Source organism: Pipistrellus hanaki, assembly GCF_964339955.1.
Source record: "Pipistrellus hanaki genome assembly, chromosome: 16".
Classification (NCBI taxonomy): Eukaryota; Metazoa; Chordata; class Mammalia; order Chiroptera; family Vespertilionidae; genus Pipistrellus; species Pipistrellus hanaki.
Genome location: NC_140518.1, coordinates 27,191,827 through 27,214,355, shown reverse-complemented (window position 1 = coordinate 27,214,355; position 22,529 = coordinate 27,191,827). Strand labels below are relative to the sequence as shown.

At 42.5% G+C, this 22,529-nt stretch overlaps 1 protein-coding gene across 3 annotated transcripts in view; it reads left to right on the top strand.

Annotated features, from left to right (window-relative positions):
* Positions 1–22,529, top strand: part of MYO1D (myosin ID) — a 259,333-nt gene that overhangs the window by 159,093 nt on the left and 77,711 nt on the right. For all 3 annotated transcript variants that reach the window (XM_084862733.1, XM_084862732.1, XM_084862734.1), the window contains exon 20: positions 10,247–10,360. In XM_084862733.1, the coding sequence (XP_084718859.1) occupies positions 10,247–10,360 (114 nt within the window). The remainder of the gene's footprint in view (positions 1–10,246; positions 10,361–22,529) is intronic.

Genomic DNA, 22,529 nt, shown 5'->3' with positions numbered 1-22,529 from the left:
ATGGTCATTGAATACTTTTTTATACATGTTTTATTGCTGGGGGTTTTTTTGTATGTTTTTTTTTATTTCAGAGAGGCAGGGAGAGGGAGAAAGAGATAGGAACATCAATGATGACAGGATCATTGATCAGCTGCCTCCTGCACACTACACACTCGGGATTGGGCCCACAATGCAGGCATATGCCCTGAACTGGAATCAAACCCATGACCTCCTTGTCTATAGCTCAGTGCTCAACCACTGAGCCACGCCAGGAAGAGGAAGGAAGAATGTAGTTTGGAAAAGTGAGAAGGACATAGGGAGATTCGGAAGGGAGGGGAAAGGTTATGTGCTAGGGATATATTTGCTCACCTGGAGCAGGATGTGTGTGGACCATTATTTACTTGGAGATGAGCACAGCTGGGCGAGTGGAACAGGTGGAAGTGGAAAAGTGGAAGGCAAGGGACATAGTTGGGTTTTTTTTTTTTTAAAAAAAAAAAATTTAAAAATTGTTTAGAAAAGGAGAGAGAGAAGAAATTGAAATAACTTATAAAAGAACATTTTGTAAAAATATGCAAATTATGCAAATAAATTTTTTAATGTTAATTAAGTGGGTGGGTTTAAGAAAAACATTGCCTAGCTTAACCCCAGGAGAGATTTTGATATAAATACACCAATATTCAAAGGAGGAATTAAGAAAATACCAGCCAAAACCGGTTTGGCTCAATGGATAGAGCATCAGCCTGCAGACTCAAGGGTCCCGGGTTCGATTTCTGTCAAGGGCATGTACCTTGGTTGTGAGCACATCCCCAGTGGGGGGGGTGCAGGAGGAGGTGATTGATGTTCCTCTCTCATCGATGTTTCTAACTTTCTATCCTTCTCCCTTCCTCTCTGTAAAAAATCAATAAAATATATTTTAAAAAGAAAATATCAAAGAGTTACCTCACAACAAAGGTTCAGGTTTAGGTGATTTTAGAGGTTTTTTTGTTTCACATTTTCAAAAAATACAAATTACAGTGTTATTCAGATCAAAATAATGAAAAGATTTTTTTTGTATAAATGTGGGGAACTTTGAAATCTTAATAACAACTAGTGTTTGCAAGAGTTTAGAGAAACTCTGTTGGTGGGTCATAAAACAAGCCTCAGTAAATGTAAAAGATTGAAATCTTACAAAGTATATTCTCTGACAATAATGGAGTGAAATTAGGAAAGAAGAACAGAAAGCAATTTTGGGGATGCACAGATAGGTGGGAATTAAGTGACACACCCCTGAGTAACCAGTGGTCAAAAAAGAAATTACAGGAAAATCAGACATTTGAAAAAGAAGACACAACATAGCAAAACTAATAGGAGGTAGTGAAAGCCATCTTAGAGGGAAATGTGATAGAAGAGATGGAAGATCTCATATCAATAGTCTAATCGTCTACCTTAAGACACTGCTAAAAAACAACAACAACAAACTAACCCAAAGCAAGCAGAAAAATAAAATAAATAATAAAGATTAGAGCAGAAACCAATTAAATAGAGAATATAAAAAGAATAGGGAATAAAGCAACAAAACCAAAAATTTTAGTTTTGACAGATCTTTAGTTAGACTGACCAAATACTATAACAGAAGAAGGAGCTTGAACTACTCAGGAAGTTCAAAAAAACATAACTACTAGCGTTCAGACATTCAATTCAATGTAATAAAAACTTTTTAACAATGTAGAAAGCAGTCTGCTTTAAACGTATTATAGAATGAAATAAATGTCACCAAGGAAAGTTTGCTAGTATCTCAGAGTGATTACCAAAGTCCCGAGTCTAATTCTGAGCTGCATTCAGAAACCCTTGTTTATAAGTGTACCCAGGGTTGATCAGCCAATCAGGAAATGACATTTGCTAACCAGAGTTCACTGACCCCCACAAAAAAAGTATAAGCCCTAATGCCAGTTAGTGAATTTAACCAAGGAATGGACCATTCCAGCCATTTCTGGGAGTCCTCATTTCCACTATCTAGGATTCTTCCTCTCTAGAATCAAGATAACTATGAAGTCACATTAGTAATCAGGACAAGGGATCAAAGACTATTGGGTGGTGGTGACAGTCATCCTCTACTCTGGAAAAGTCTCTGGTGTCTCTGATTCTTTTTTTTCCAGGGGTGACAATGGGATGTCTAACAGCATGTCTCTCCCTGGCTCCTCCTGGATAAAAAGTGAAAAATTCTTAGCCATTCTCCTGTATTTTTAAAAAAATATATTTTTGTTGATTTCAGAGAGGAAGAGAGAGAGAGAGAAACATCAGTGATGAGAGAGAATCATTGATCAGCTGCCTCCCGCACACCCCACACTGGGAATCGAGCCCACAACCTGTGCAGGTGCCCTGACCGAGATCAAACTGGGATCTCCTGCTTCATAGGTTGATGCTCAACCACTGAGCCATGCTCCTGTATTTCTAAGTTCAAAGCAAAATAGTACTTCTCCATACTATAGGTAATGTCCTTTTTAGAGTCTTTTTAATCCCAAAGGTGTACCAAGATGAACTGGACACGATTTCAGTAAAGTCCTCTTCTTTATGCCTTGATTTTTTTTTTATGAAGCAGCCAATTTCTATTAACTACCGTCATAAACTCTCCTTTAAGATGGGAGACTTCTGCAGATAGCTGCTCTCACTCTCATAATAGGTTTGACTCTCCAGGGAATCTTTCTCTCTGGGATCTGTGGTGCTGACTGAACCTGTAAACAGATCCTTAGAAGTGTTTAGGCAAAAGCAAGATGACAGGGATTTTTTTCTTTAGTAGAGGATTTTAGTTTGGGTAAAAGAAGAAATAAGATGAGATATTATCTAATATTGAGTCTGCAATCCAGTTTTTCTATTACTTTATGGATTTCCTTGGAAGAGAATTAGTGTTCCTATGCCATAATTATTTTAATTTAATTTGCATTTACAGATTTACTATGTGTAGGACAAGTTTTTCTTGCCCGGCTGGTGTGGTTCAGTGGTTGAGTATCAACCTATGAACCAGGAGGTCAGGGTTCCATTCTGGTCAGGGCACATGCCTGGGTTGTGGGCTCGATCCCCAGTAGGAGGCATACAGGAGGCAGCTGATCATGTTTCTCTCTCATCGATGTTTCTGTCTCTCTATCTTCCCTTCCTCTCTCTAAAATCAATAAAAATATTTTTAAGCTTTTCTTTCCATTTTGATTTAGCTGAGTTATTCCACTTAAAGCTATCACTGAATTGCATGACATCCCTCCCACTCGATCCATGTTTTAAGGACGATTTAAGTTGCTAAAAAGCAAGGTAAAGATTTATGACCTGTTCTCTTTAGGAATTACATTTTTACATTAAAAAAAGGATGTAATATTTCTAAACTTTGTCAGTAAAATTGCTGCTTTGAGGTTTTTGTTTGTCAGTTTCTAGATTTAGTCACGGACATAGCATAGAAAGGACAATACTCTCCTCTTGACCGCTGTGGCCTATCGTTTGTGACTCTTGCGTGACCTTATGAAATTATGCAGAAGCATCTTTTCATACTTTTTTGCAGCACACGCATATTTTTTAATACAAAGTCACAAAAGATGAGGGACATTAGTTTGGCTTATTATTCAGTTTTTGTCTTTGATGTTCTCTTGTCTCCATATTCTCAGATGGGTACATATATTCTCCAACATGGGTTTCTGTTGAATCTGAGTGTGTTTTTAAAAAGGGCTCCAAGCTTCATGTTGAACATGCTCTCTATGTGCAGCATCCTCAGAGCCTTGAATGAACTTGTGGGTTATGACCATCTTAGGGCAGGCTGTGGTTTGCATTGTTCCTCAAACCAGCTTAACTGGGATCCCTTTCTTGTACCAAGCATCACACAAGGCTAGTGTTGTGCAACACAGCCTAGCAAAGGCTGATGTACCCGCTCTGCAGTCTCTCGTTTCGAGTCTCTGACAAGTGCCAGTTCACTTTCCTGGCAAACACTGTTGCCGTATGCCATGAATAAACACCATAAAGAATAGTTACTATTTCACCACATACACTCTATTTTACTATTTTTTAAAATATGTTTTTATTGATTTCAGAGAGGAAGGGAGCGGGGGAGAGAGAGAAACATCAATGATGAGAGAGAATCACTGATCAGCTGCCTCCTGCACACCCCACACTGGGAATCGAGCCTGACTGGGAATCAAACCGTGACCTCTGGATTCATACGGCTATACGTAACCACGGAGCCACACCGGCTGGGCTCTATTTTACTCTTTATTGCTCTTCATTTTTGTCAAGACTAAAAAATATACTTCGGTTATAAGGATATGTTTAGAGAACTGACTGATTTCTAAAGCCATGAGGCGAAAGAGAGAAGACTGAATGAAATTCAAACTGAAACTGGAATCTTAGTTTGCTATATTTTACATATAATATATCTTCTGTGTCCCAGAAGATATATTATATGTAATAATATGTAATATGTAATAATATATATGTAATAATATATAATATATAATCCATCTGTTGTAATTTACTCAGGTCCTACCAACGCTGTCCATGTTTTCAGATGAATATCCAACTTCTTTGTTGCATCTTAAAAACAAGATCTTGGAAGCAGGGATGGAGGTTTATATATCACAACTGTAGCTTTTATTCTCCTTAGTGGAGGGTTTTTAGTGGTCTTTTTTATTGTTTTGCTTTGCTTTTCTTTCTAGTCACTGAGAAACATGACCTTGTAGTTCCTCAGAATTTTTTTTTTTAATTTTTAAAAAAATTTTTGATTTATTACTATTGGAGGAAGGGGTAGAGAGATTTGTTGTTCCACTTACTTATGCATTCACTGCTTGATTTTTTAAAATATATTTTATTGATTTTTTACAGAGAGGAAGAGAGAGGGATAGAGAATTAGAAACATCGATGAGAGAGAATCATCAATCAGCTGCCTCTTATGCACCCCCTACTGGGGATGTGCCCACAACCAAGGTACATGCTCTTGACCGGAATCGAACCTGGGACCTTTCAGTCTGCAGGATGACGCTCTATCCACTGAGCCAAACCGGTTTTGGCACTGCTTGATTCTTCTACGTGCCCTGACAGGGGAATCAAACCTGCAACCTTGGTGTATCCAGACAACGCTCTGACCAACTGAGCTCCCCAGCCAGGGTGTTCTTTAGAAATTTTTAGTGCTCAGTACCTTGATTTATATATTACCCAAGTCTAAAATTAAAACCTGCTAATCAGCAAGTAGCTAACTGCATAGTTACACAGGGTCCCTTCATTAATCTGTTAGGAAAAGATGTGCCTACAAATGAAGCATTTCTGACTAGCTAGTAAAGGAGCGCTCTACAGAATCATACACACACAAATTTCCTCCCAATCCCATTATCTAATTTTATTTTCTTTATACATTGTATGAAATTATTTTCACTTACAACATTCTTGTCTGTCTCCACTCATCTGCTGTCCTAGTCTCAGATTTGTACCATAACCAAGGGCTTTCTGTCATTCCTTTGTATGTCATCAGCAACTTATAAAGTACTTGAAAATGCACATTATAAATTTGGGGGGAAAAAATATTTATCAAATCACTTAATTCAAGTGAATATTTACTAGTATCATTTCTTTAATATAAGATGTACACTGGATTAACACATGTAGAAAATTTAATTCAGTTCCAATTCTCACAACAAAATTGTGAGTTTAAAGATTTTTAAGGGTAGCTATTACCAAGTAATGCGCATGGCAAATACAGGCACAGGTCTCTTTCATAGTTACATCTCACTCAGGACAGTCTGGCTGCCAGCACTCTGTGTGCATGGCTGGCCATGAAACTTAAGACTCTGATGGCATTTGTGGAATATAATGAACAACATAAACTGGTTAACAAAAGTAGATCCAGAGACATAGAAGCATCGAGCAGTCTATCAAACCTCAGAGGGAAGGCAAGGGAGAGTGGAAGGAGGGGAAAGGTAATAGATCAACCAAAGGACTTGTATGCATGCATATAAGCATAATCAATGGACACAGACAGTAGGGGGAGGTGGGCATGTGCTGGGCGGTGGGAGCAGCCAGGGAGAGGTCAATGGGAGGAAAAGGAGACATATGTAATACTTTAATCAATAAAGAATTTAAATCTAAAAAAAATACTCTGACGGGAAAAATTAAACTCATTAAATAAAAAAAAAAAACACGCTTTATGAGAAAAGACAGCATACAAATAAACCTCACCCATTCCAACCAGGAGAATAAATAATTTCAAATCAGCATGCTTCTATCGTGCCTGCAGTGCTAGAGATCTTTTTATTAAAGAGGTGGCTTACTCATAAAGGGGCGCGCAGCCCCAGGTACATAAAAGCAAGCCGCCCACAGCTCCCTTTTCTTCAGTGCAGCAGTCACGGTTTTCCAGGTCCAAACTGGGCAAGAGGGACGTTAGCTATTAAGCACCCGTGCTCTTATTGGCCACTGGGGGGTTTTCTTCTGACATTATGCAACCTCCCACGCGCTGCAACCTCTCCCCGTTTTCCCATCTGACAGCTCCCATATCAACACCGATTGGCCCATGGGAGAAAGGAGAGTTCTTAAAATTATCCTGTGGGACTTAAAGCAGCGGTCACCAACCTTTCGGACCTCACGGACCACCAATGTCCACAGACCACCGGTTGGCAATCAATGATTTAAAGGACTCTCACAACCCACAGATGAGCAGGGATGTAGTATCACTCTATAGGTTGCCCACTTCTCTGTTGGGGGCTGTGAGGTACAAGGCAAAAGTCACCATAAGATCATGACCCGCCAGGAGCTAACTTACTGTTGATGAAATACTAAGGCAGGAAATAAAAATCTGCCATGGATAGTTGGGATTCTACATTGTTTTTGTTTTGTCTTTGTGTCATGGTAGATAATTGATATACAGATAAATACTCATTATCTAAAGTGTGCAGGTGAGTTTGGACTAGGACACACCCCTGTGTAAATTTAAACGCCTTTCCATCACCCTAAAAACCTCCTCAAGCCCCATCCCCACCGCCACCAAACACAGCCACTGTTCCCATCTCCTTTACCATACGCTCGATTTGCTATTTCCTGACCTTCATTAAGAAAGAAATCATACAGTTTTATGTAAGATTTTTAATTTGTTTTGAAGTGAATTTGTTAGTCTTCTTTATAACTAATTTGATAACTTATCTGTAGCAGTTTTATAAGGAAAGCAGCTTTTTTATGTATTCCAATTTAAAACCATCTGTATAATCTCTTACATTGACTGAATTAGACCTAGATTACTGGGTTATAGACATTCAATTACTTATCACAAGGTTTAATAAGTAACATCAATCTCTTGCCAAACATAGCTTCAACTGTAAGTTTAAAAAAACACAGTGTTCTACACTGCTATTTTAACAAGTATATTTCTTATAATGAGCATTCATGGTCTAAAAATTACAAGTCAGCTGTCCTTAAAATTGTTCAAGCTTTCCAATTATTAAATGAAAAATTAGCACTTTTAACAGAGAGATATAGAGAGTAACTCAACTTCGTAAGGAGAACCTACAGACTAAGGATAGATGTAACTTGATTGTATTGGTATTTTGGACATATTGGCCAACATTCTTTCCTGTCTTTCTTCTTTTTAAAAAAAATATATTTTAATTGATTTTTTATAGAGAAGAAGGTAGAAAGATAGAGAGAAACATCGATGAGAGAGAGACATCGATCAGCTATCTCCTGCACACGCCCTACTGGGGATGTGCCTGCAACTAAGGTACATGCCCTTGACCGGAATCAAACTGGGACCTTTCAGTCCACATGCCAATGCTCTATCCACTGACCCAAACCGGTTTCGGCTCTTTCCTGTCTTTCTTGCTGAACAAAGAGTAGCGATGCATCCAGGGTTTTATATCAGCAAAAGCACTCACGCCAGTGCTCCTCCTATTCTCAAGTATTCTGCTTTAAAAACCTTGTGCCCTTTATATCAATGTTAATTTTTTAATTCCATTCTTGATTCTACTTATAATCTATTTCTCCTACAACTGTGGATAGAAGTTCAGAGAAAACTGATCGTTTTTCACTATAGGAATTGAAAAGGTTTTATAATGGAATGAAAACTTAGCAATATCTTGAAATATTCATAGTAGATAAAAATGAAAAAGGAAGGAGAAAATCAGAAACATAGAGAACATAACATCACCCAGGAGCTGAAGAAATAAATAAGTAGAGTTATGGCGGATAGGAAAACTTGAAAGTTGGGTAAAAGATCACAGAATCTGAAGAAAGGAACCTTGGGAATCCCTAGACTTCCTACTGCAGCACAAACCCCCTCTACCACACCACGTCAGATATCCACTGAGCTTCTGCTTGAACCCTACAGGGGGTACTTACTGCCTTCTCGTAGGGCCCCTTCTCTTTATGGGTAGTCATAATTAGGAGACAGTCATTTGTGCTGCAGGCAAGAAGGCACTGTCCATTTTTGAACAAGTATTATATATTTAATGGCACACTGTCATTATATTCTAGAGCCGTGGTTGGCAAACTGCTGCTCTCGAGCCACATGCAGCTCTTTGGCCCCTTGAGTGTGGCTCTTCCACAAAATACCATAGCCTGGGCGAGTCTATTTTGAAGAAGTGACGTTAGAAGAAGTTTAAGTTTAAAAAAATTTGGCTCTCAAAAGAAATTTCAATCGTTGTACTGTTGATATTTGGCCCTGTTGACTAATGAGTTTGCCAACCACTGTTCTAGAGAATTTAATCTGCATTAGGAAAGGGGCAGAATGAGTTGTTTCATATGGGGGTTACCTTTTTCTTTTACAGCTTCATTGAGATATAATTCATTCAGCATCTTATGCACCATTTTAAATCACACAATTCAGCAGTTATTAGTATAGTCACAAAGTTGGATCTCCATTACCACAATCAATGTTTGAACGTTTTTATGTACCCCAAAAAGAAACCCCACACCCCTTAGCCATCATCCCACCAGATCTCTCATCTCCCCCAGCCCTACGTAACTACTAATCTATAGCCTGTTTCTATCCATTTGCTGCTTCTGGATATTTCATATAAATGGAATCATACAGTATACGGTACTTGGTGACTGGCTGACATTACTTAACACATTTTTAAGGTTCATCCATGTTATAGCATGTATCAGTAGTTCACTTTCTATTGCCGATTTATATTCCATTGTGTGAATACATCACATTTTATTTACCCAGGCCAATGTCAGTTGGGTGGACATTGGCTGGTCTCTCCTTTTTTGGCTATTATGATTAATGCTGCAGTGAACATTCAAGCACAAGTTTTTATGTGATTCTATTGTCAATTCCCACCTAGGAGTGAAGTTTCTGGGTCATATAGTAACACTCTGTTTATCTAGCTAAGGAACTGCCAGACTTTTCCCAAGTGACTGCACCACGTTATATTCCCACCAGTGGTGGTGAGGGCTCCAGTTCCTCCACACCCTGACCAGCACTTGTTACTGTCCGTCCTCTTTGTCATCACCGTCCCAATGGGTATGACGTGACATCTCATTGTAGTTCCAATTTACATTTCCCTGGTGGCTGATGACATCAGCATGTGTTCATGAGCTTATTGGCTATTTGTATGTCTTCTCTGGAGAAATGTGTATTCACAATTAAAAACCCATTTTTTTTAATTGTGGATTTTTTGTCCTTTTATTATTGAGTTCTGTATTCTAAATACAATATACATTTTATTCTTTATATGTTTAAATACATGTCCCTTATCCGGTATATGATTTGTACACATTTTCTCCTATTCGGTGGGTTATCTTTTCACTTTTTTTATAGTGTCTGAGTTACATGGTTTGAGTCTTTTAAAAATATTTTTTTATTGATTTTTTTACAGAGAGGAAGGGAGAGAGATAGTTAGAAACATCGATGAGAGAGTCATCAATCAGCTGCCTTTTGCACACCCCCTACTGGGGATGTGCCCGCAACCAAGGTACATGCCCTTGACCAGAATCGAACCTGGAACCTTTCAGTCCACAGGCCGATGCTCTATCCACTGAGCCAAACTGGTTTCGGCTGGTTTGAGTCTTTTAATCATTGTGGGATTGTGTGTGTGTGTGTGGTTTGTTTATTTTTTCCCTTACGTTCTAAAATCACGGAGTTTAAATTGTAAAGTTCCACAGATCTGGACGCTGCTCCTGCTTTTGCATCTCCGCTGCATCCAGTAGAGTGACCGTCTGTTAAAGGCTGCATCTCCGCCGCCAGCCACCTCTGTCCCTCGTCGTTTTCCTCGCAGATCCTTGAGCCTCATGTCTCATGAGATGGAATAGTTGTTGGTTGGTTTTCTTGCAGGTCAATCGGTTCAGTAAGGTGGAAGACCGCGCCATTTTCGTCACTGATCGCCACCTCTATAAGATGGACCCCACGAAGCAGTACAAAGTGATGAAGACCATCCCTCTGTACAACGTGAGTGTTCTCGCTTCTCTCTGAGCAGAGGAGCACCAGCCGGGTGGGTTCATGAGCCGCTCATGGGCTGACAGTGTGATCACAGGAACCTTCGAGGCTGTAGAAACCCTTGAACTGTTACGCCCATCTTACATTTTATACAAATGTACAGTTTTCTCTTAGGAGGAGCCAAGGCTTCCAGTAGATTAATGGAAGCTTTTTTTTTTTTTTTAAGCGTAAAGACTCTGCATTCTGTGTGATCTTTCTCTAGTCTTCATTCTACTCACTGCTTCACTGTTGTGGATACATAATGTGTTTTCTCATTTATTTTCATAAGGCTTGTTCTTCCTCTGTGCCTAATCCCGCTCATTGCTTCAATGTGGTGACACCTAATATATTTTCTTATTTATTTTCATAAGGCGTGTTTTTATACAGAAATGGAATCAGGTAGAGGAACAGTGGTGAATTACTTTATGAAAGCAAAGCATTACCTCTCTTTTAAATGCAAAATGTATGCTGCTCCCAGTTCTTTTCAGCAATATATTTTACTTCTGATCTCCACCCACTCGGTGGCTCACTGTCTCCAAGGGCTTTTCAGATAATGGAATCAACTCCTTATTTGAAATGAGAAATTTGGTAGGTGTCTCTTTGAATTTCAATACAAGATTTCTTTTTCATTTTCTTCCCCCTGCTGTATGAGGTCTGCTTAACAAGTGACTGTTTGTTCTAATGTTTCAGAAAGATCCTACTAGACCCCAGATCTCTTCATGTGAAAGGTGATTTTCTCTGTTAGTTCTTAATGAGGGAGGCCTGTGCTGGTCCCATGGTAGACTGTATGAGGAATATTATTAAAGTGTCTTTTAAGCCCTTTTGGTCTCTGAAAATGTGGGTAGGAAGCACATTGTTTTGTAGCTGTGTTCTGTTAAATCAGGAGTCTCGTTGGTTGTGAGGTACAGAGAAAGTAAATCATTCCTGGCTTTGCTAAATGATGTAGAATATCACTGCAGGATGATTGCTGGAATTATTGCCCAGGATGAGATTTGTCTTCATTATGCACCCCTTTCCACCATACCTCCCTCCACCCCCTCTCTCTCTCTTTCTCCTTTTTCCCTTTCAGGAGAAGGCTAATGGATTGCAGCTAATAAGAAAATGCTTTTCTAAGGCATTCTTGATTGTATATATTCTTAGCAAAGACTTGTAATTTTATATACCATCACAATTGAAGCCTAATGACCCTGCTGCCTTAAAGTAGGAGGTGAAGGCAGATAAGGGGGAGGATCAGATTTTGCCTAGGTAAGTCTAATGAAGTGTGGGACCAAACAAACATAAATTGCAGTATGCATTTTATTTCTTTTTCTTATTTTCTGTTAAGTGGAGATCAGTCAGGCACAGAATATAAATTCAGTAGCTAAACAACTTTTTGAACTGAAGTTCTTTTCCCAACCTATCTTCCTTTTTTATGCCGACTGATGTCTATTTATATTCACGGTTCCCTTTATCACATTATCACAATTCATGTTCCCAATGTCATCAAGATGAATGATATTGAACAACTGTAGCAAAGGTTAGACAGTGTCCGCAGGTTGGATGCACATGGTCGCAGGTGTTCTCAGTACGTGGCCCATATCCTCTTGTACCCCCTTATTTCCGGGCACAGCTGCCTAACTTCCAGCAGCCAACATCTTTGTCAAAAGGCTATGCTGCCAGAACCCACTTTGCCCCATGCACAGAGGACTGGAAATGCAGCCTCCCCCTCCCACCCCCGCAAGCCACCCAATGACTAACAGGTGTCGGGGGATAAGTACTCCAACACTGTCACCATTGGCCGAGGTCATTCTGAGGTGTGTTTTCTGCCATTTCCGAGACCTGCCCTGCAGGAGTGTGCCGCAGCTGCCCACAGTGGGAACTGATGGGCTGTCCTGGCTGCCTCCCCTTGCCTGAGTCCCTCTCCACCCCATGCTAGTGTTCCTGCACCTCCCAAGTCAGTTCTGTGTGCCCATAAGCCTTTGCTCAGGGTGTGCTCTGGGAGGAGCCAACCTCAGGGTAGTGGCCCGGAGGGAGCAAGTCGAGTGGGACAGGGGCCTGCCACTGCGATTGGTAAAAAGGTTTTACAGCCCAAAGCAAATGTGGCAACGCATTAAGTCCGGACAATGCATTAAGGCATGTGGGTTTTTGTTATTTTATTCTTTATACCTTTTGTATGATCGAGATATTGTGAAATTACAAACACAGTTTAAGACAAGGAACCCTTAGAAATGATAATGCTGATCATAGGGATGGAGCCGCTGAGAGGGGGTGAAGGAGAACGACTTTCATGTTAACCATGTTGAGTTTTAAGCATTGAGAAACTTTACAGGTATACATTTCATAGGTAGTCGAAGCTTTCATGTTGTAGGGAGGGGAAGAGTTCAACACTTACGATAAAAATTTAAAGCAGATGTGTGTACATCTGGAGGCTGCAATTATGAGTCTAGAGGGAGGAAGGGGGCAGATTATTCAAGAACATCCATCCATTACACAGTGGGAAAGAAAGAATCACTGACAGGAATGGAATAAAAAGGAAATCTCTTCTCTATGGTCCTCCATTTTCTCAACTCTCTTTTTTTAAAATATATTTTTATTGATTTCAGAGAGGAAGGGAGAGGGAGCAGGAGAGATAGGAACATCAGTGATGAGAGAGAATCATCGATTGGCTGCCTCTTGCATACCCCACTCTGGGGATTGAGCTTGCAACCCGGGCATGTGCCCTGAACGGGAATTGAACTGTGACTTCCTGGTCCATTGGTCGACGCTCAACCACTGGGCCACGCTGGCCTGGCTCAGTTCTCTTTTCTTGTGCTAAACAAGCTCTCATGTTTCTTCGGTTCCATCTGGTTATGAATTATTCTAGGAAAGGAAAGAACTATGAGAATACCATGTTTCAGAAGCAAATTGGAAAGTGTTCAGAAATGAGATTAATCGATAAAAGCATAGAGCTCAGTGTGCCACGCTCCTCTCCTCTCATGCTCTGCTTTTCATTTCTCCGTCTGCATGGGATCCTGGGAACAGATTGTGATCATAAACTGTCATAAGTAACACTCCGCTGTGTTTCCAGTAAGGTTACAGGTTGAATAAGGGGGAGGAGCCAGAGGGAGATCCAGGACACACTGCCACCCAGGCTTCAGAGCAGCTCTGAGGGACCGTGTTACCCTGCGGCCCTCAGCGGCCTGAACGCTTAGACAGTCGAAGTTTCGGCCATCTCTCCGTCGCTCCCTCTCCCTATGTGTGTCCTTTCACTGTCAGTTACTTTTCTTTGCAGCCGGGGCCAGCACTAGGCTCAGGTCTAAGCCAGCCAGCCCCGTACACCATTAGAGTTTCGTCCTACACTAACATATTGAACACAGTGTCTCAGATCAGGCCTCACCATAGCAACCAATTCTGCATGAGCCAAATTGGTATTCTAGTTCCTTGTCAAGTACTTGCAATTCTATGCATAGCCTTTCCTGACTTTTCCTAGTATACCACAGATAGCATGGGTAATGATCACAGTTCCCTTTGAATACAATTGATGGCTTCCCTCTGCACTTTTTGACTATTGTCCTTAGTCCCAAGCCCCATATGGACCTGGGTCACAAATCCTGCTGAGTACTAGGGCGGGTCATTAGGCTTTCCCGGTGGGGAAAGGATCAGTGGGAGAGAAGAGCTTCAAATAGGCCAAGTTCACCAGACATCCTTGAGTCCTTGGATTCTGCCCACCTGCCCCCCTTCCAATCGCCAGAAGCCCTGTCTTTCTCAAGCAGGACTTAAAATGTGCTGTATGTATAGTAACTTAAAGTACATGTATGTGTGTGCAACAATCATTATTGTGGCCGTTCCTGCATCCGGCTGACGTCTGTATTTCTTATAAAATCCCCTGATTGTTAAAAGCCATGCAAGCCAAACAAAATGCGTCTGGGGCTGCACTCAGCCCACAGGCCACCATTTGCTAATCCTATGTTAAATGGTCTCTGTCATTTGTTATTCTGAAGGAGCAGTAACCATACTCCTCGGTCTCCATGCCAAACGTTAAAAATTCTAAAAATCAATGATGTGTTTTATTCTAGACCTTGTGTAGGACACGAACCATTTTTCACTTTTCAAAAACTAACAGGGTGTCGGCTTTAGATGAACGATTTCTACTTCAGTGAGGCCGCAAAGGAATGGAGGGACTCTTTGGTAGAGGTGTCTTTCCTGCCTGGAGAACTTTCCACCCCCTCAGAGTTCACTGCTGCTTCTGTCCCTACAATTTATAAGTGTTTGGAGTGGGTTTTTTTGCCATATTTGTTTTCTCTCTCTTATGATACTTGGACACTAAATTGCCCCCATGTGCATTCTCCTAAGAATAGGCATTCTCCTTCATTGCCACGGTACTCTTTTCATATCTAAAAAATGAATATTTCCATAATATTTAACATCCAACACAGCTCAGATTTCCTCAATTGTTCTTTTGTACACCTATTTTTAAAAAACAAAATTTAGCCCTGAACAGTGTTGCACTAAGTGGTTAGAGCATCGGCCCATGGACCAAAGGGTTACAGGTTCCATTCCCGGTCCAGGGCATGTGCCGGGGTTGCAGGTTCAATCCCTGGCCCCTGTCGTCATCCATAATGACATTCCGTCCACAGGTAGCTAGAGAGGAAAAGCTGCCTGCTGGTTCTTATAAATTTCTACAACCATTCTCTCGCCTCTGGACAGGTGACAACCATGTTCCTCTCTCTGTAGTTGTGCATTTCCTAGAATGTCATATAATTGTCCTCTTGCAGCATATGGCCTTTGCAGACTGGCTTCTGTCACTTAGCAACAGGTATTTGAGGTTCCTCCGTGTCTTTCCATGCCTTGATGCTCGTTTTCTATTTCATCACTGAATAATACTCCGTTGTGTGGATATACCATAGTCTGCCCATCTGCCTATTGAAGGACATCTTGGTTGCTCCCCGTGTCTGGCAATTCTGAGTAAAGCAGCTGTAAGCATTCACATGCAGGTTTTTGTATGGACACATGTTTTCAAATCATTGAGGTACTTAGCCATGAGCAAAATTGCTAGATTGTGAGCTTACGCTAAGTTTGGCTTTATAAGGACTGCCAAATTGCCTGCCAAAGAGACTGTGCCCTTTTGCACTCCACCAGCAACTAATGAGAGTTCCTGTTGCTCCACATCCTCATCATGACCGATATCCTCAGTTTTTTTCTAAAAATTTAGCCGTTCTGACAGGTGTATGGTGGTGACACGTACTTTTCTATGACCCTCACCTGTATGACTCAGCACCCACTGGGGTCTCAGTTTGTCTTCACCTACAAGCTTAGCTCTCCACGCTCTGTCAGTGCCCAGCTTTTGTGCTCAGGAGATAAAGGCTGATCTTTCTGTAAAACTAAGCAAAATATTCCTGAAAAGAAAACCGGGCACCATTTCCCCCTCTCCCATTAGCAAAAGTATTCTATCGGTCTAACATTGAACCATGACTCCAGTCACTCTTCACAGGAAATATAAAATTGGGAAGTCATGCTAGGTTTTGGAAGGTATTTTCAGTCAGTATTGTCCTCACAAACAGTCAAGTCACGTAATTGTCAACCACCACCTGAGAATGAAGCATCCAGGTTATAGGTGGCCCCTTTATTAGCCACAGAGAGACTTCTGTGGGCACATACTGCCTGGTGATGGGTACAGTTTCTGCCGGCTGGCATCCGTGTCATTGTCCTTAGGATCCTCCCGCCTTGAGTCACTCGCTACACTATATTCGTGAGGTGTAATATCAAATTTAAGCACTAACTCCAAATCATTTGTCCAGAAACGTTAAAATGTTTTACCTCCAGGGGTTAGTGGGGTAAGAATTGGAAGGATTTGCAGAGCTGGGAGAAAGACTGTGGTTGCTGCGGCTTGATATAGAGAACAAAGGTGGGCAGGAATCCATGCAACCAGTAATAGTGTATCCGAAACTGGGTTCGCCACCCCTTTGACTGTGGGAATCACCCTAGAGATCACGGCAGGCGGGTGAGGAAGATCGCACCCCGTGGCCGGCGCACACTGCTTGAATCCTCGCGTTTCTGCCAGGGGAGCTGGTTGCCAAGATTGAGTTTAATTTGCGTAAACATGAAATCTGTTCACCGGTTTCGAGTGAAATGGCATAAACTGAAACATTTAACCTGACCTCCACCGGAACCCGCCTTCCCCTATTGTTAGAGAGCCCGGCCCGATGGGTTGGCTCTGTCCATGAATGCTGTTTGATACAGTCCCTTCTTATCAGTATGGGCTCAATGGCTAAGGAAGCCGCCAATTAATTACATAAATACATCCTTTGGTTCTGTGGAAAATAGGAAGCAAGCTGGGGAGAGCACAGAGACGCTTATCTGAGCCGATGTGACAGCGTTGTAGCCGTGAATGGACTGTGATTATGCCGGGCTTCAGGCTTTATTATTCTATCGGAAGTGACTTGCTAGAAAGATAGTGTTTTGTTTGGAAGATGGATTGTCCTTGTAATGTGTCCAGGGGTGAACCCTGCTGAAATCCCAGGGCCACCAGCTCTGCTCCCCCTCACCGTTTCTAAGGCACAGTCACAGGGGAAGGTATTTCCATGGTAATCTCGGGGGCAGCAATCAGCTGATGGCTGGCCCTGCCTGCCTGAGCTGGTGTGCGCCAGCCCTCTCCCCTCTCTCCTCCCTCAAGCCTTTAAACTCTGTTTATTAGTCCTCTTTAATGGAAAGGAGAAAACCCCTTAATGTCAGATGCTGAGTGGCACTCAGGGTTATTTATTTATTTGCTGAGGTGGTAAATTTTCCTTCCTAATTGATCCTCAGCAGGTCCCGGAAGCTGTATTATTTAAACACCTTGTGCAAATGTTTTATGTTTGCCCGTTGTAACAAAGAGAGCCGCTTACCAACGTTAGCTATTCGGAAGCCCCTGTTCTGGGGGGGTCTCTTTGAAGAATTTTTAAAGATGCAGATGTTAAGGTTTTAGTTTAATTTTTTAAGAATCTCTGCTTGCTCTGATGGCTTTGGCAATAAAACAGTCTTTGCACTCTCCTTCTAATTTTTTATTTAGCATTTGATTTCATTATTGGATTTGAGTGATCCATGTGGGTTTAAGAAAAGTGACTTCTAGCCATGGTGTCTCTCTCTCTCTTGTTTTCTCTCTCTCTCTCTTCTCTCTCTCTCTCTCTCTCTCTCTCTCTCTCTCTCTCTCTCTCTCTCTCTCTCTCTCTCTCTCTCTCTTTCTTTTTTGGTAAGAGAGAAAGAAGTGAGAATCCCAGAGGTAAGCTACCGATTGTTTTCCTGACATGTGTGTAGAAGTAAATGCCTTTTGTCATACCAGTTAGAGACTACATCTTATGTTAAACAGTACTAAGCAAACTGATTTATAATGTCAGAAGTCAGTGCTTCCCGGCAGGAGGGAGAGTCCATTTTCATCCGTACTGTACTTGGAAATTTAATTATAAATGTAAAATCAGTGTCTGAAAGGAACAAGTGTTAGAGCCAATTTATGACCCCTTTAAGAAGCCATCTTGTTAAAGAAACACAAAGCCTTTGTAAAAGCTGAGGTATAAGAAAATTAGTCTGACACTGTATTTATTTATCCAGAGGTCAGATTCCTAGAAATAGCCTTTTAAAACAAAGCCTTTTAAATCGAGGCATGGACATAAAAAGATCTCTGCGGCCCTGGCCAGTTTTGCGCAGTAAATAGAGCATCAGCCTGCAGACTGAAGGGTCCCAGGTTCAATTCTGGGCAAGGGCAAGGACCTCAGTTGTAGGCTCAACTTCCGGCTGTGGTTGGTGTGTTGTGGGGGAGGCCATGTGTCTCTACCTCATCGATATTTCTCTGTCTCTCCCTTCCTAAAAATCAATGGAAAAAATATCCTCAGATGAGAATAAACACACACACACCCCTCTAGAAAAAAGAAGAAAAAAAAAAGAGCTCTGGGTGTCCAGAAATAGATGTCGCTAAACCAAGACAGGGCCTCTTTTATGCAGTAAACACTTTTGAGCATCTCTGCCGCTCTGGGTGATTGCCGCAGTTGCGATAGAATTGCCAGGGGTCTTCAAACTACGGCCCGCGGGCCACATGCAGCCCCCAGGGGAGTCTGATCCTGCCCGCCAGGTTTTTTGGGCAGTGAGCGCAGCCAAGGTGTTACAGTAGGAATTAGTAGTTCATATAGTCCGGCCCTCCAGCTCTCTGAGGGACCGTGATCTGGCCCCCACTTTAAAAAGTTTGAGGACCCCTGCAATAGTGCATGCATCCCACAGTCTCTGCCCACAGCCTCATAGCACAGGCCTGTGGCGGCCACGTGGGTGCACGTTACAGGCACCATCCTCTCAAGAGAGGAAAGCTACAGCATCCGCCCCAGGCTCAAAGCTCACAGGGAATGGAGCCCTGGGAACCACATCCCTGGCGGTGGCTTCCTGCCGCTGCCTTCCTTCCAAGACAAGTAGCACATACGAGTCAAATCCTATCTTAAGAGGGGGGGGGGGGGGGGATAACAAGAGTAATATTCATCGCATGCCCAATACCAGGCTTTAGACAGCTTAAATAGACAATCGCTCCATCTTTCTAAGAATCTTGTGCAGGAAGTTAAATATCCTCTTATCAGTGAAGAAACCAGTTCTCAGAGATGTTGACCACTGGGGCCAGACTCCAGGGCAGGCTTTTTGCGCACCAGAGCCCAAGGGAGCCCTCTAGCTGAGTTGCCTACAAAACACTCTTTTTCTCTCTCCCGTTCCCCTTTGTTTACTTACGTAAGTCTTTCTGAGCATAATCATTTCTAAAATATTTCATCTTAACCTTTTGAGAACAGGTGGCCCATGGGCCCTGGGGATCCTTAGGAAACTGCCTCATCAAGACTAGCTTCTGTCCTGGCAGGTCAAGGGCTCCCCAGCCTGGTCCCCTAGGATACAGAGAAAGAAAAAGCAAGCCTGTGCTTCCTTTCTGTCAGAGAAAAAGAAAAAGCAGCCCCTCTGAAGACAGCTGCCACATTGTACTACCATTTGCACAGCTGTTTCTTAAATGCAGCCCTTCGACTTCAAGAAGGAACATGTAAGAAAAGTTACCACCGTCTCAGGTGGGCCAGGAAAAATGTGCTGCTTCCCCTGCTAACTGGATTCCTTGGAGATTTGAATTTGATATGATTTAGTTCCCGCTTTTAAAACCCAAGTCAAAAATGTTAGTAGCTTCTAACTCATGGGTCCTCAAACCGTGGCTGCACATTGAACTAGCCTGGGGTGTTTTGTCTTGTTTTTATTCTGATTCCCAGGCCACACCCCAGGCTGATCAAATCAAATTTCTGCAGGTAGGCCTAAGCATCAGCATGTTTTATAGATCCCCAGGAAGAGTGTCAGGGGCTCATGTGTTCGTGCAAACACTTGTGCATTTTTCTACGCTTGGGCTTCTGTAGCTTTTTTTCAGATTTTTAAAGGAATGTGTGAATTACTGTTTTGAGCAATACAGATTTATATATGTGTGTGTGTGTGTGTGTGTGTGTGTGTGTGTGTGTGTTTTTATTGATTTTTTTTTTTTAGAGAGAGGGGAAGGGAGAGGGATAATGATAGAGAAACATCCATGGATCGGCTGCCTCCTGCATGCCCCCTACTGGAGAGCAAGCCGGGAAAACCAGGCATGTGCTCTGACTGGGAATCGAACTGGGGGCCTCCTGGTTCATGTCATGGGTCAACACTCAACCACGGAGTCACAGCGACTGGGCCAGACCAACAGATTTTAGGTGGCATGGTGAGGTTTATTTCTTCGGAAGCTAATTCTGACAACATTACAAAGTATGGACAGAAGTTGGAAGAGGCTGGTGAAATAAATACCATTTCAGGGGCTCTCAGCATCGTTTCAATGGAAACAATGGTACTGGAGATAAAAGAGTCAAGCCATATTGCATGACTCTTAAAATTAACTTTTAAAAAAGATTTCCTATGTGTCAGGCACTAGTCTCATGTTCTATATGCATTTATGTAGATAATGTTTTCATCTTCCCTAGGAGTTAGGTAATATTATTAACCCCATTTATGGTGAAGAATCTGATGCACGGAGCACAGATCAGGTTTACCCAAGGGCATCGAGTGGCAGTGCCCAGATTTGAGCCCAGGCAGGGTGGCCCAGAACCTGTGCCCTGCCTGCCCTGTGCTGCCTCCCAGTTGAGGATGGGTGAGTGGGAGATGGAAGAGAACTCTTTGGGTTTGGGATGAGGTAGAACTGGTGGCCCTTCATGGAAACAGGGCCCTGAGATAGCGAGCGTTGTGGGAAAGGAGGTGAGTTTCTTTTGGCCAGGCCAGAAGGGTGGTACCATGGGAGCCCCAGGGGGCCTCTGTCTGTCTCCCCATCTGGAGGCCCAGAGAAAGGTCTGAGCCTGACATTCACATTTGAGAGTCATCAGTATTTTATTTTTTTTTATATATTTTTATTGATTTCATAGAGCAGTGTTTCCCAAACTTTTGACATATGTGTACCCTTCTATAATTTTCGTAACGCTGAGTACCCCTTGTACTCATGAGAATGTAGAATCAGGCGCAGTACAATAATAATAAGCACGGTGCAGTGCATATCCCCACCAAACTCCGGTGCAACGCATATTCCCACCAAACTCTTCCCGTACCCCTGGGGGTACACGTACCACACTTTGGGAAACACTGTCATAGAGGATGGGAGAGGGAGAGAGAAATGGAAACACCAATGATGAGAGAGAATCACTGATCGGCTGCCTCCTGGAGGCCCCCACTGGGGATCAAGCCTGCAATCCCGACACGTGCCTCTGACTGGAACCAAACCTGGGGGCTTTCAGTCCGCAGGCCGACTCTCAGCCACCGAGCCAAACCTGCGACCGTAAGGGTCAGCAGTATTTTAAAGCGGGGAAACTTGCAGTCCCCTGTCCCCCCGCTTGTGTCGTCCACTCCAGTGGAGTGTGCCTCCTGGCTCCTCAGTTGTACTGGGAGCTCCCTAAGGAGAAAGCTGCATTCCCTGACCCATGTGCATTTGGCATCTGGAAGAGAGAGTGGGAACTTCCGGTTCCCGACAAGACGGGATGGATGCATTTCTCCTCTTTCTTCTCCCTAAAGATCGTTAAAAACAACGGACGTTACAGTATAAAACTAACTGATTGTGTTATATAGGACAGTGTTTTTCAACCTTTTTTGGGCAAAGGCACACTTGTTTCATGAAAAAAATCACGAGGCACACCACCATTAGAAAATGTTAAAAAATTTAACTCTGTGCCTATATTGACTATATATAAAGTAATTCTCTTGAATAGGAATCAAATAAACACAAAGAAAGTATTTTATAATTACTTTATTATGAAATATTAAGTAAACAAAATAGTGAAAAATTATAAAATTCTTGTCTTGTCTGCACCTACGGCACACCAGGCAACATCTCGCAGCACACTAGTGTGCCACGGAACAGCAGTTGAAAAACGCTGATATAGGAAGACTGACAGGTGGAGAGGAGGTGGACTAGCTAGGGCGCCCAGAGCACAACCAAGAAGCAGTATGCCCGGGAGCTCCCTAGGCTTCCTTGGCCGCCTCTGTACCCTGCATGGGAGCAGGCAGAGCCCTGACACAGAAACACCAATAGACACAAGCAAGAAAGGCTCTCGCTTGCCAAAGGACCAGGAAACGGGCAGTCTCACAGAACAGAAACCTTTCTGTCAGCAATCCTCTTCTCCAGAAAAACACCGGGGGTGGAAATTGCCAGCCCCCAACTGCAGTCAGCTAGGGTCTCGTGGAGAGCCTAGACCTCTGCCCTCACCCGGGGCGGTGTCAGAAGGCCCAAAGAGGAGCCTGGACTTCCCGCCCCCACCCCAGGGAAGGCTGAGGGAGGAGCCTCGGTTTCCACCCCCTCTTGGTGGTCCCAAGGTGCCTCCCACCAGCAGTAAAGCTGCCCCCTTCCCCTACCGATCCCAGTGTATTAGGAACCTGCAAAAATGGACAGTTTTCACCAGTTCCAGAGTCCGATAACACAATACCCAAATGACCGGGTTACAACGGAAGATCGCTCACACTCCCATTAGCGTGCACGTATTCAGCTTGTTGACAAGCATAGGGTGAGGGAAGGAAACCTAAAAATTGAGTAATCTTTTTGCATCGAGAGGATCATTCATTTGTATGGTTTTAAAAAAAAAAAATTGAATTGAAAGACCAATTAGGAAAGCAACTTAATTAGTTTGGTATTTTAAGAGCAAGAGAG